Here is a 13,834-nt window from a genome sequence, read left to right on the forward strand (position 1 = left end):
CGGGTGATTTCGCTACGCAAAGACGCAGGCGTCAAGTCAGATGCGGCGGAAATAAGTTAGCAACAGGAACGTCGGATGGTGTCTCAGAGTTCGTCCGACAAGACACGACTGTCGTGTCGTGAGGGATGAACGCTTCAACTTCATCCGACATTTCCATCTCTTGCCTTATTTCTGTTGCATCCAACTTGACGCCTGCGTTTTTGCGCAGCGTGTCGGATCGCGCTGAAATCGCCCCTGGATTTCCTCCCTAAGAGTTTGACAGCATTAGTATTTCTTCCCCCTTACATTGTGTTAAACTCATCACAGCTTATTTATTTCAGGAGCTAACACGGTGTTAGAGCTTAGCACTGCTTAGCAGAGCTCTAACACACACTTCATCCGCTTTGATTCATTTTTATTCACTCAATTCCTTAAACACTTTACTAGCAATCAGCAAAGCATTTTGTATATGTGCTAGAATTAGGATTTGGAATATGGATGAATAGAATTAGTATGATATCAGCACCATATGGCAGTTCTCTCTCTCGCAGGTTTAGGAGGTGCCCTGTTAGCTTGGAAGTGGAGGTGACCCTGGGAGTGTGGGGGTTAAGATGCTGTAGCAAAATGAAGGGCTAGCTCCACTTTCTTGGAAGCTGCACTTTGCTCCCGGACTCAGTATCAGTGTCAGGCAAGAACTGGCTGGAGTGCAGGGGGTGAACATCTGAGCAGCTGTGCCAAAAATATGAACCATAACAAAAATACAGCGTAAGCTTAATGTCCAGTGCTCTGTTACTGGACTTTCTTGTGTATGAGTTTGTGTGTGTCTGCTGGGAATACTCAGCACTTACTCATTACCCCGCCTTGTTAGGTACGTAGGATCTGTATCAGTTATCCTTCATTTTCCAAATGGGATTCCAGAAAGGAACCGTTAACTCTTTGCTAATCCCAATCCTGGGGCAGGAGAATTTGCTGCAGAGGAATTCTGGAATTTACTAGGCCAGAAATTCTTGAACTCATGCTTAAATGCCACAATGCACCCAAAAGCAAAATTTTTTTACCCACAATACTATGTTTTTACCAAAGTTCCAGTGTAATAGTGTGCAACACGACTTGCACGTGGCTTCAGGGGCAAAATACCGTCTGCCTAGGCAAAGCATGCTCAGGTGTCAGCTCTAGTTTTTCCACGTCACGGTACATGACTCACGGCAGTTGCATGCAGACTTAAAATGCTATGGGAACCCGCGGTCTCCCTTGCATCCATGCATCTTGCACAAAGTTTATCAAAACCAGATGAACTGGCACATTGACAGTGTTTATACGTGCACTACTTGTGTTACCTGGAGTCATTAATGGTGCACTACTTGTGTTACCTGGAGTCATTAATGGTGCACTACTTGAGTTGCCTGGAGTGTTTAAAGGTGCACTACTTGAGTTGCCTGGAGTGTTTAAAGGTGCACTACTTGAGTTGCCTGGAGTGTTTATACTTTGCACTTGAGTTCCTAACTGACCCCTGCAGTGTTTCCTATCAGACATTCCATAACATGGACAGGGTACTTAAATATTATATATTATAGTGTCATATTTATTGTGTCCTTGACATTTAAATACAGGCCCTGAGTAGGGTTGCCACCTTTTCTGGAAAAAAAAATACTATATATTTACCTTTTTCCCCTATTAATAACACTGGGATCAACCATCACTTTTACCGGCCAGGCCGGTAAAATACTGGCCGGGTGACAACCCTAGCCCTGAGACACTGTGACGAGACAAAATGCATTACTGCAACCCAACAGAAGCGCATTGTTCTCCGTTACTACGAGAGCGTAGAATCCATGGATCTATAGGTGAGAATCACGTATCCAGCCACACACAGCTAGGAGGCATGTTTAATCATTAACCAGTCAGATCAAACAACTATGACATGCATTGTGATAAAAAGAGAGATAAAGGTTTTTATAACCAGTAAAGTCACCTTGAGGGACACTGCCCTACAATGGCTACCAGCAATACTCTACTCTACTCAGTAGAAATGCAGGAAAGGGGAAGCAATAAAGCAAATGACAAATGTTATTTTTCTTTGTGTCTCTGCAAGAGGCTGTAACAGCTGAATAGCTGCACATTCACGTGGGCATGAATAAACAAGTAAAACTTCCTTTCAGCTCCAACTGGTTCCATATTACAGATTTAGTAGGCAACAGGGCCAGAACTTTAACAGAGAGTCCTTCTGTGTACCTGACCTTCATTGCACTTTGCCCTCCAGACTGTTGGTGATTGAGAAAAAGGTGAGGTTTATCTCTATTGCCTGTTGCACAACCTTCCAGGGAAATGGGTGAACTCTAGCCTAGCATAATCCAGAGCTACTCAATGTTTTCAGCTTCATGTCTGGCTGTTGATGGCTGCTTTTTTACTGTCTGCCCACAAAAGCCCAAGTATAGGGTGCTAGCTTATTGGCCATTTGTACTTTCAAGTAACACAGTAAGTTAGGTTGAAAAAAGACACACGTCCATCAAGTTAAACCTTTTAAGTCTATATATAACCTGCCTAACTGCTAGTTGGTCCAGAGGAAGGCAAAAAAACAATTTGAAGCTTCCAATTTGCCTCGGGGGGGGGGGAATATTCCTTCTTGACTCCAACTGGTACTATGAGCTATCTTCCATAACCCTGTATTCCCTCACTTGCTAAACACCATCCAACCCCTTCTTAAAGCTATCTAATGTATCAGCCTGTACCACTGATTCAGGGAGACAATTCCACATCTTCACAGCTCTCACTGTAAAAAAAACCCTTTCCGAGGGTTTTTCTTCTAATAGCAATGGGTGATCTGGAAAGACCTACTGGTAAATAAAGCATTAGACAGATTATTATATGATCCCCTTATATATTTATACATAATTATCATATCACCTGTTAAGCGCCTCTTCTCCAGTGTGAACATCCCCAATTTGGCCAGTCTTTCCTCATAGCTAAGATTTTCCATACCTTTTTACCAGCTTAGTTGCCCTTCTCTGTACCCTCTTTAATACAATAATGTCCTGTTTGAGTGATGGAGACCAAAACTGTACCTGTCCAGATGGGGCCTTACCAGTGCTCTGTACAGTGATCCCTTAACAAGCCTTCAAATAATTTTCCCGCCACAGATGTCAAACTTACTGGCCTATAATTGCCAGGGTGAGACCGTAATTCCTTTTTAAATATAAAATCCAAGTGAGTTTAAGAAAATCAGAAATAGAGGCTGGTCTAAAACTGAACTAATCTGTCTTAGAACCAGAGAGTGTATTGGCACCTTGTTCACATTCATTTTTAGTAAAGCTTTATAAACTGAGTCAACCACTGACTGGATTGAGCTGAGCTCTGACTCCTCTATTGTATACACTGAAGAAAAGAACTGATTTAGCACACTTGCCTTTTCTGTATCTGTTACAACCACACTGGTACCATTATTTAAAGGAGCTACACTATCAACTATTTTACCGGCCTGGCCAGTAAAAATGTTGCTTGATGTCAATGTTATTTATAGGGAAAAAACATAAAAATATAGGAAGGTCTGTATTTTATTCCAGAAAAGGTGGCAACCCTACTCTCAACATGCATATTATTACTATTAATATACTTTTGGGGTTAGTCTTAGCCTCTGAACAAATGCCCTCTCTTGGCGCAAGGGGCTAAAAGGGAGCAATTTTACATGCTACAAATAGCAGTGGCTTTGCCTGTAGAAGAGCTAAGGCATAATGACAGTTACTGTGAGTTATGCACAACACTAGGAGCAAGGGAGCCCTGCACATAATACCTGCCTTTCACCACCTGGCTTATTCCATTAACACTTTGCTATCACATGTAAATGAATTGGTGTTTGGTTAAAGATATGTAAGAGAACTGTGCCATTTGGCTCCCACAAGGAATCATCCACACCTTTAGGGTAAGGGCACACGCTTTTGGGGAGATTTAGTCACCCGGTGCTAGATTCGGCGGGGTGGCACTCTGAGCACTTCGTTTTCCCAAGACATCCAAGGTCTCCACTTGAGGCAACTTCGGGGTGACTTTGGAAAACGAAGCGATCCGAGTGCCATCCTGCTGGCGATTTAGATTCTAGCTTTTCTTGGGGGTTAGTCATTCAAGAAGAGGCGATTCGTCCCCAAATCTTAGCATGTGCCCTTACCCTCAAATGCTAACTATTTAACTTTTGTCTTATTCCTTTCTAGATCTAAATGCCAGACTTAATTTAACTTGGGCTTGGGCTTTGGCTTCTTAAACAGATCCATGCAGCTGTTGTCTTGCCTGGGGCAGATGGGCAAAAGTCTCCAGTGTGACTTTTCATTCCACTGTGAATCCAACTTTGCCTGGGCAAAAATGGCTACCTGGGTCAATAAGTATCATAGTTCCCTGCTGCACTTTGTCCCTTCACTCCTATGAAGACATCTTATCCACAGTGCTTATAAAACAGCAGCAATATGGCATTGCATTGGCAGAATGCTTGCTTGGCCTATCCAAGCCATAGTCTCCATACCTTCAAATATTATAAAAGGTATTGAAAATGCCCAATATCTACATACGGTATAAGCACTCTATTAACCCATTTACAGCTTTTCTAGTAGGGGTTCTTTGACATGCTCCTTGTACAAAGCAGGGCTGGGGACATAGAACTGCTCAGAACCAACTCAGTACCTGTTTGTTATTCATACTATGGTGTCAATGTCAAACAGGAGTCTCTGCATGTCTGAAATAGCTGAAATTGCATTGTTGCCTTTGTAAGCGCCTCCTGGCTAGGTCCTGGAGAGGTCTGTCTGTAGTAGTAGCCTTTCAGCCATTGTAGACTAGTAGAAAGGTGCCACTTCAGGGAGGCTCTTACACTACTTCTGCACATGAGGGCCTACAAATTATGTACCTTGTATATAAGTCTGGTCGTGAGTTGGGTTTTGTACTGGAGATGACACCTATAACATTACTTATTTTTTTCTTTCAGGTGTCTTCCTCATTCCCTACCTAGTGATCGCTATTTTGGGAGGTATCCCCATTTTCTTCCTGGAGATCGCTCTGGGACAGTTCATGAAAGCAGGCAGCATTGCCGTGTGGAACATAGCCCCGCTCTTCCAAGGTCAGATCATCACTTTGGCTGCAGATTTGAAGTTTCACCAGGTCTAGTTTGCATGCATATTTACTCATTGGTAGATAGGAGCTTTAGAGTCTAATTGTGCCCATCAACATGCTGCCGCTTGACCCTAAACCAATTCACCTGATCTCAGCATACATTGCCAAGTCAAGCAGGAATTTCGATTCCAACCCATGTCTAACAAGGTTGTGCTATTCAAGCCTCCAGCGCTCTCTGGCTAATTGAATGTCCTTAATAGCTTTTTTTCTCATTACTTTGATGTTCCTGAAATAAGGAGGGCTCTAAGTGCAAAAAAAATGCCTAGTTCACCTTGGTCAGTGGTGCTGAACTGCTGATCCTACTGATGACTAAGTTAAGTATTAAAGGGGTAGTAATGCAAATAGCTGGATGAGTTTTCAGAGACTCTTTGTCTAGAATGCTGTTCTAGATTTAACAAAGGTATATTGATATGCTGAGTGCTAGAGACCTCAAAAAAGGGTAGGAGGCACATCATTTTCAACATTACTACATTCAATGGTTAGGCATGTTCTGGCCCAGTGATAGGAACAGCACAACAATTATAAATGTTCTTTCTATGAGGTCATGATAATAACTAAGCATCATAACATTCCAAGGTTGTCATTCTGAACTGGTTCTCAACTTGTTGTTTCTGGATTGTAGGCATTGGCTTTGCCTCAGTGGTGATCGTGTTCTTCTGCAACACCTATTACATCCTGATTCTGACATGGGGCGTCTATTACCTTGTAAAGTCCTTCTCCGCCGTCCTGCCCTGGTCGCACTGCAACAACACCTGGAATTCGCTGGATTGTGTGGAAATCTTCAGGCAAGAAGACTGTACCAACGGCACGGCCAATTCCACCTTTGGCAACTTGACCTGCAACGAACTGGCCGACAAGGTCTCGCCCGTCACTGAATTCTGGGAGTAAGTTCTCGATGTATTTAGTTTTCATAACACTGTCAGCTCCTGCTTGTTGTTAATGCAAGAACAGGGTAACTTAAAGTTAAAGTAAGTTTGCATGAAGCATTGTGTAGGTAGGTAATTAGAGTCAGCTATGTAAAGCTATAATTACATGTAATGACCTTGGCCTGCTTGGTCAATAAACAGGTCATTAGCAGTGATCATGCTGGAAGGCCAAGGAGTGCTGTCTGCCACTGACCACATTCATGGTTCTATCAGATCCTCAGCCCCACTGATATGTGATTAGACCCAATCAGATACCAATCATTTTAATTCAATTCATGGTTTAACTGGCACACTCAATTTAGTCATGAGAAGCTGAATTAGTTGCTGAGATCTGCCTGACATCAGGAGACCTAGGACAATGTGCCATCCGTAGCCTGAAGGACCTGCACCTGCACTACCACATCCTTCAGGTTCTGGAAGGGGAGGGTAAATTCTATGTGTATGCTAGAATTTTATCCCCCACCAATTAGCAAGCAGTATTTCGTTTTTATCACTGGTTCTCTGAAAACACCACAATGGGCAGAGCACCAGCCTTAATGGTTTTAAGGGATTATGTAATAAAAGGCACTAAATTTGCCTAGGAGCAGTAACCCATAGCAACCAATCAGCAGGTAGAATTTACTGGTCACCTGTTTAAAAGCAGACATCTTATTGGTTGCTAGGGGTTACTGTTGCTGGGCCTTTAAAGGAGAATTCAACCCTAAACTTAAAAAACCCTACCCCCCTACCTTACATAGACCCCCCTCCCCCCCAGCCTAAGTGTTACCCCAGGCAAATGCCCCTAACGTTTTACTTACCCCTCGGTGCAGATTAAGGCAGCAGAGTTCACGGGCGCCATCTTCAGACGCTTCGGTAATCTTTGGAATGAAACAGGCGCTTTGGCAATTTTCGTGAGTTTCGTCCCATGCCCAGTTGTCGCAAAACAGAAATTTGCTTCAATTGCAAATGCGCCACCACACCGGTCTCATTCTGAAGATTTCCGAAGAGAAGGAGATGGCCTCCGTGAACTCCAATGCCTGAATCTGCACCGCGGGGGAAGTAAAACGTTAGGGGCATTTGCATAGGTAACACTTAGACTGGGGGAAGGAAGGAGGGGGGTCTATGTAGGGTAGGGTTTTTTTAAGTTTAGGGTTGAATTGTCCTTTAATTACAAATGGGAGGTCAGAGTTAAACTGGCCGCATATTGTTGCCTGCATGAATTGCAGGGAAATGGCTTGTACTGGCATTTACATGTGATTCACAGAGACGCTGGGGCCTTCATAGAAGAAGTTGCGAGAGAGAGCTTCCTGATGTATGGACATGAATTACTTTTATTTATGCAAGTTTCCAAGAACGGCATAAAATAGAATGGCAAGTTGCTTTCAAAACTCCTTTCGGTGATTTACTTTAAAGCGATATTGATTTGCAGGTTGACATAACCACATTACAATGAGATTTCTGGGAACTGTCACCCTCCATGGAGCTTTGATCTCACTACCCGTCAACCAAAGTTGTAGTTCGGCTCCGGGAAGAGCATCTTAAATTACAAACTGTGCATCATATTGGATTCCTCTGTCCTGGGTTTATTAATATAGTGAGTTACACAGCACTTTGCAATAATATTTAAACAAGCAATATGTTAACAAATAAGGGTTACAAGAATGAGCTGGTGGGATTAGCATCAGTGGCGTAACTAGTCAGCCACACCCATTGGCCCCTAGGGGTTTGCTCCCATGCACCCCAAGTTAGAGGCCCCTGCATGAAAACAAATGATCAGTTATACAGGTGTATTTATTTTATGCATATCTTTTTCATACAGGTGTCTCTCTAACCGGTATTGGAACAATCCTAAAGCTAGCTAGGCTGTATAAGGTGGCTGCCTTTTTGGTAAAGCCATACTATAACCTTTCTCATCAGTCTGTCAGGACAAATAGTCCCCCATAATCGCAGGATTTTCTGTCTAAATGGCCCTCAACTTTCCAACTTTAAGTAAATGTTTTCGTTCTGTAGCCATTAGGGTGAGAGACACCTAGCCTATGAGATCTGAGAAGATTAAATGGGTGCTGAGAAGTATAGTTCAATAATAGCTTACGTTCTCAAGCACGTCAGAATTTGCAGTGATTATTGGGAATCTAGTGAAACAGTTTGGCATTAATGAGGCCACACATATCTTACTCCTAACTGGAAACTTGCATAGGGAAAAGTAAGGGAAACAGGCTCTATTGCCCAGAATCATGCTTGGCTAAATTTAAACAAATACCAAACTGGTACATTCTTGCAGCAGAGAAATAATATTATAGATACTTTATATTGAATAACAGCCTTGCCTTTTATTGGCATTAACTGTCTGCACTCAGCTCCTCCAGTAGGAAATAATGGAGGTGTCTGCACAGGTGGATATGGTAATCGGAATAACACTTCTTCTGGATGAGCATCTGGAATCCACACGGAGGGTAAAAGGAGGGGTGGGGGGCTGCTCTAGGCAGCAGGAAGAATCTCTATGATGATATTCATTCCCATTGACCCTACAAGTGTCACTTGACCCCTTTCTGCACTGGATTTTGCAGTCTCCTGTGACTGTGACACGCAGACTAGAGGGTGTAACTGCAGGTTCCCCCTACTGAGCACAAATGGAGAACTGCATTTCTACTGTAAGCAATCCCAGCAGACTGATAAGGAAAGAGCAAGACCTGAATGTGCAACCTGCAACCCTCCCAGCCTACTGATACCTCATTACCTCCCGTGGTATGAGAGTCAATCATAAACAGTTGGACAGAGACTGGGATTGGTTGTAGGTTATGCACATGCATCCACGGGTTAAAACCTGTCTCAAACTTTTATACAGGGTATTTGGTCCTTTAAACTGAGCTTTGCCCTTGGCCTTTTTTAAGACTTCCCTACCCTTAGGGTAAGGCCACACTGGGCATTTTGGGGAGATTTGGTTGCCTGGCGACTAATGCCTGGCCTCATCTTTGCGGCGACCAATCTCCCCAAACGCCTTCCCTTACTCTGCGCCGGCTAAAATGAAAAAAACTCCGGCGCTAATCACACGCGGCGATTCGTTTTCCGAAGTCGCCCGAAGTTTCCAACTTTGGGCGACTTAAGAAAACGGACCACCTCGTGTGATTAGCGCCAGCATTTTTTAATTCTTGGGTGACTTCGGAAAACGAATCGCCGCGTGTGATTAGCGCCGGCGTTTTTTCATTTTAGCCGGCACAGAGTGAGGGAAGACGTTTGGGGAGATTGGTCGCCGCAAAGACGAGGCGATTAGTCGCCAGGCGTCCAAATCTCCCCAAAACGCCCAGCGTGGCCTTACCCTTAAAGATTGGGGTGAAACGAAAGTCTCGAGGGAATGTGTCAAAAGGCCACCCAAATTCCTGGATAAAGCATAGGGTCCCTTATTCTGTCCAATCAATGTAGTTCCATGTTCGTGTTTGTTACCAATTTTCAATGACTGTACTTCCACAAGATACAATGGGATAGGAGCCCCCTTTCAAGTCCCTCTAGTCTATATCACGTGCCTACTAATTGCAACACCACTAATGCATTAAAAAGAAATAATTTATTAAAGGGGACATAAACCTTCCATAGAAGTGGTAAATGCCCATTTTAAGAATGTTATCTTTGTTGTCTAGAGAAATGTAGTCTAGCAACATCACAACCCGGATTCTTAAAGCAACACCGCTTCATAATTCATTCAGCTGCCTCCTTTTTTTTTCTGTTTGTTCAAGTCATTATTGTTGGAGGCATTCAACATCATTCTTCATGCTACAGACACCCACATAGCTGCTATGACCTTACTTTTGATTTTCCATTATCAGCTGCAGAAATTCTCATGAATATTGCCTGCACCGGAGATCTATAAGAAGTTAGAGTTGTAAGGTTTATTTCCCCTTTAAGGTTCTGTGATTTCATTTTAACACTGAATCGCCACTCCATTCCCTTGATGGTGATTGGAAACTTTATAAATAGGCATCTGTCTCCCCTCTAATAATATCATTTGTAAGACTGATTGTAGTTAGAGAGCAAATCGTGGATATAACTGTAGTTGCCGACTGTCATGCAGTTCTTCAATTCCTGTGCTGTTGTTCGTTCTCTGTTGCTATGATGTTTTTTTGCAGTGCTGCGAGCGAGTGGCGGTAGGGGAGGCGTGCCCGTGAGCACTGCGCCCCAGCAAATCCCAGGACAGGAGCGGATCAAAATGACCTCCCGCTGGCAGCTGCAGGGTGGGATGGTCTTGTTAGCATGATTCTGAAACATGTGAGCCTGACAAAAGTCTCTCCCATTTTTTTTTTTGTTTTATTTTCATTTTTTTTTTTGTATCATTCCATGTATTTTCTTTTGCCTTTTCTTGCTGACGTTTTTTAGTGTAAAGTGGGCATTGGTGAATGGCTCTTTCTTTAAGAAATATGGTGTCAGACTGTTACGCGATGAGGAGTAATAAACATGCAATGCCTGGTGGTGCCGTTGCCCAGGCGTAGAGTTCGTTTTTACCCTGCTGCAACACTGCTGCAAACTATGTGCCCAGTAATCAGTGTGCCCAAAGCAAATCTTAGTCATATCAATGGGGTTGGCACGAGTTTGGAACAGTTCAGCAGCAGGGATAATGGGGGTATACATATTCAAAGCATAGGGCTTCAGCTGCAGTATAAGCATCTGCTCATCCCAGTTGGGTGTTGCTGCTGAAACACAAGATCATCCTCATAAAAAGGGAATGTTGGAACTTTCCCAGGGTTATGAGCAGTATTCTGCGATGACATAACGACGGCCATGCATGATCACAGGCTAAATTTGTCCTGGCCTAGTAACTGATCGCAGCCAATCAGCAGTCGGCTTGTATTGTTCTAGAGTAATTATCAAGAAGAAAGCCAGCATTAGATTGGTCGCTATGTGCTACTAGACTGCAGGTCTGGACTGGCATTCAAAATAGGCCCTGGCATTTTGGGTACACAGAGGCCCAAACAGCCCCCTGCCTGCCCACTAAATAGTGACTGTCTAGGGCATCTTACGGCAGCCCCTCTGGCATTTGCCAGAACACACAGATTGCCAGTCCGGGCCTGCTAGACTGGCAGTAAGTCTTTGAGGGCCGCATTATTGTTCAGATAATCACTATTTCTAGTAGGAAAGAAATACAATATTCACCCCCTGTCCCCACTAAATCTTATGGCAGCTTTTTAGGCAGGTCGCCCCACCTCTGTGACTTTGGCAGGTCTAATTCTATCCCCCGAGCACCTAATTATGTTGTAGTGAAAAATGGCCCAATAATAATATTAGTCAATATATACTCATTTTAATTTTTGTTATCCGTCATATGGAACATTGGCAGTTTTGATCAGAGTAGTATTCTCATGGGGCAAACTGTTGATCATCAATGCCCACTGTCCCACTAGCAGTAATGCAATACAAATCCCTCAAATTCCCCCCCCCCCATTTGACTTGAATGGAAATGTCTATAATTGGAAAAGACTTTCTTGGAAAATGCTTCCCGGTTCTCTTCCTGAGCAACAGTTGCCTGAGACAGAAGTATGGACTTTTAGCATTCCAGTCAATGGGAGGGCAAGGGATTCATTTAAAGATTTTTGCCCCCTGCTCATGGATCTACAAAACTTTAGGTGACAAAATACTTATTTTAACCCTATATGTCATGGCAATTGAGTATCAGTGGGAAAACCCTTTCCTTGGAATGCCATTGCCAATTGCCAATTCAAGACTACAGAAAATTACAGACTAAAAGACCAACACATTTTAGTAACAAATCCCATGCCCTATTTCTTCTATGCCCCAACAGAGCGAAAAGAGTGCAGAAAGGAAGTCCAGGTGGCCAGAAAAAAATCTCCCCTTTATTGTCCTTCCAAACTGAATTTCAAAATGGATCACCATATTTTTGGGCATTAATTCTCCCTGTTTGTCTTTTAGGATGGCAGGTGCCATATTGCTCCTTTTCATTGAGTTGATCCTGAACATGATTAGTGGATGTGTTGTTATAGAATATCAAAAAATATTGCTTTTGCTAGGACATTCAGCATGGCACCCTACTATATAAATATCCCTGCTGTGCATTTGATGCACATATTTTAATAACAGTCCTAATAAAAAAGAATATCTCTTCCATGACTGGCCATCCTACTTGCTTTCCACTCAAAGGCATCCACCACCAGGCATTAATGAAGGGCTTGTTCAGGGAACATAGACTCCGTCATCTCAGTCCCCATCAGAGTGCTCACTGTAATCATTCTTTCAGGAACAAAGTGCTGCGTTTGTCCAGTGGACTGGATGACATAGGTTCTATCAACTGGGAGCTGCTCTTGTGTCTGATTGGCTGTTGGCTGCTGGTCTACTTCTGCGTCTGGAAAGGAGTCAAATCCACAGGAAAGGTATGGAGACCCAAAAGCTAACTAACTTGGCCAAAGACGTTAAAGATTGTTTTGATGCACAAGTGTAGAGCTGAATGGTCAGATATACAGGTAAAAACAATATAATTCTACCTGTATCGGTGGCTGATGTCAAAATTTTCCTGCCAGCCCAATCGAGGAGCTGACCGATCTCCTGGTCATCTGCTGATATCGATTGGCTCGTCTTCCACCATATACACACTGTTATTATCGGTGCGTCTATGGCCACCGTAAGCAGTTGTATTTTCAGATCTGATTGGTTGCTGGGCTAGAACCCACTCTTGTCTATTTTGCTCATGTCCGTGACAGTTTTGTTATTGCTAAATCCCATTGCTCCCTTGCCAGTGGCGTCGACTTTGTACTCTTCATGAATAGGAATTTGTAACTTTCCACCTACACGGGTGGGCTTGTGCCAATGGATAAGCCAGACAAATAGACGAGCTATTTACTAGAGCCAGGAGCGTCTGTGCCAAAACTGAAACCTTGGCTCGCCCAATGTGTTTTTCCAAACAAAAATATATTTTGAGCAGACTCTTCAATGTCCAAGCCCAGCCTGTGGCGCTTGTAATGCCGTGTCTAGAAGTATGTGGCGAGGGGGAGGAACTGCGTGCAGGGCAATTGCAAACTGTAAGACCTACAAAATGAGCCTGCCTTATTTTCATTTTATTTTTGTTTTGGCACTGGGTACATTAACGGTATTTAGCAAATAAGTGGTTTTGAGCGGCGGGTTAAAAATGGGGACTGGAGCTGTACCTGCCTGGTACGCTGAATGCGGCATTAAGAACATTGAGATCTTGTTTATGGCTTTAATAGGTTATTTTCTAGTAATGACAGAGCACCCACGGTGAGAAAGCTGGACTAAACCCTGCTAATTCCGTGAAATAGCATTTATCATGCTTGTTTAAGTGCTCATGCCAAGCTCTTGAAAGCTGGATTCTGCCTGGATTTTGTCCAATCTGCTTCCTCCCACTGGCTATTATTGCACTACGGCCTCCTTGATAGATATTGGGCATTGTGATGCCCTACACAGGACGCAGAGAGAGCTATAGTTTAGCAACAACTAACAGTATGCAACATGGCTGACCTCACAGGCTGTATTCATTTGCTTATCTGCAATATATACAAGTCAAAGTTTCAGAAGAAACTCTGGACCGGGTGTTCTTATTCTCTGGGAGCCCCAAAATCTCTTGGAGCACTATGCTAAATATAGTGCAGCCTTGTGCCACTTATACTTAGCACTAAGGGCAGAGACACACGCTCAGATTCAGGGAGATTTAGTCGCCCGAATATCACATATCAGAATACCACTCTCTCCATCATACCAAAAGTTAACGCAAAGGTGAACAACCTGTTTCTAATTTACTCTGCCAGTAAGAGATAGTCTGCTTCCACATTGCACAGGGAGAGTGCTGG

General features: G+C 43.4%; 1 protein-coding gene across 3 annotated transcripts in view; it reads left to right on the forward strand.

The window, feature by feature from the left end:
- slc6a8.L (solute carrier family 6 member 8 L homeolog) overlaps positions 1–13,834 on the forward strand; it is a 38,992-nt gene that overhangs the window by 9,914 nt on the left and 15,244 nt on the right. For all 3 annotated transcript variants that reach the window (XM_041573212.1, XM_041573210.1, XM_041573211.1), the window contains exons 2-4: positions 4,940–5,071; positions 5,747–6,008; positions 12,271–12,403. In XM_041573212.1, the coding sequence (XP_041429146.1) occupies positions 4,940–5,071; positions 5,747–6,008; positions 12,271–12,403 (527 nt within the window). The remainder of the gene's footprint in view (positions 1–4,939; positions 5,072–5,746; positions 6,009–12,270; positions 12,404–13,834) is intronic.

The sequence above is a fragment of the Xenopus laevis genome, chromosome 8L (assembly GCF_017654675.1).
Source record: "Xenopus laevis strain J_2021 chromosome 8L, Xenopus_laevis_v10.1, whole genome shotgun sequence".
Classification (NCBI taxonomy): Eukaryota; Metazoa; Chordata; class Amphibia; order Anura; family Pipidae; genus Xenopus; species Xenopus laevis.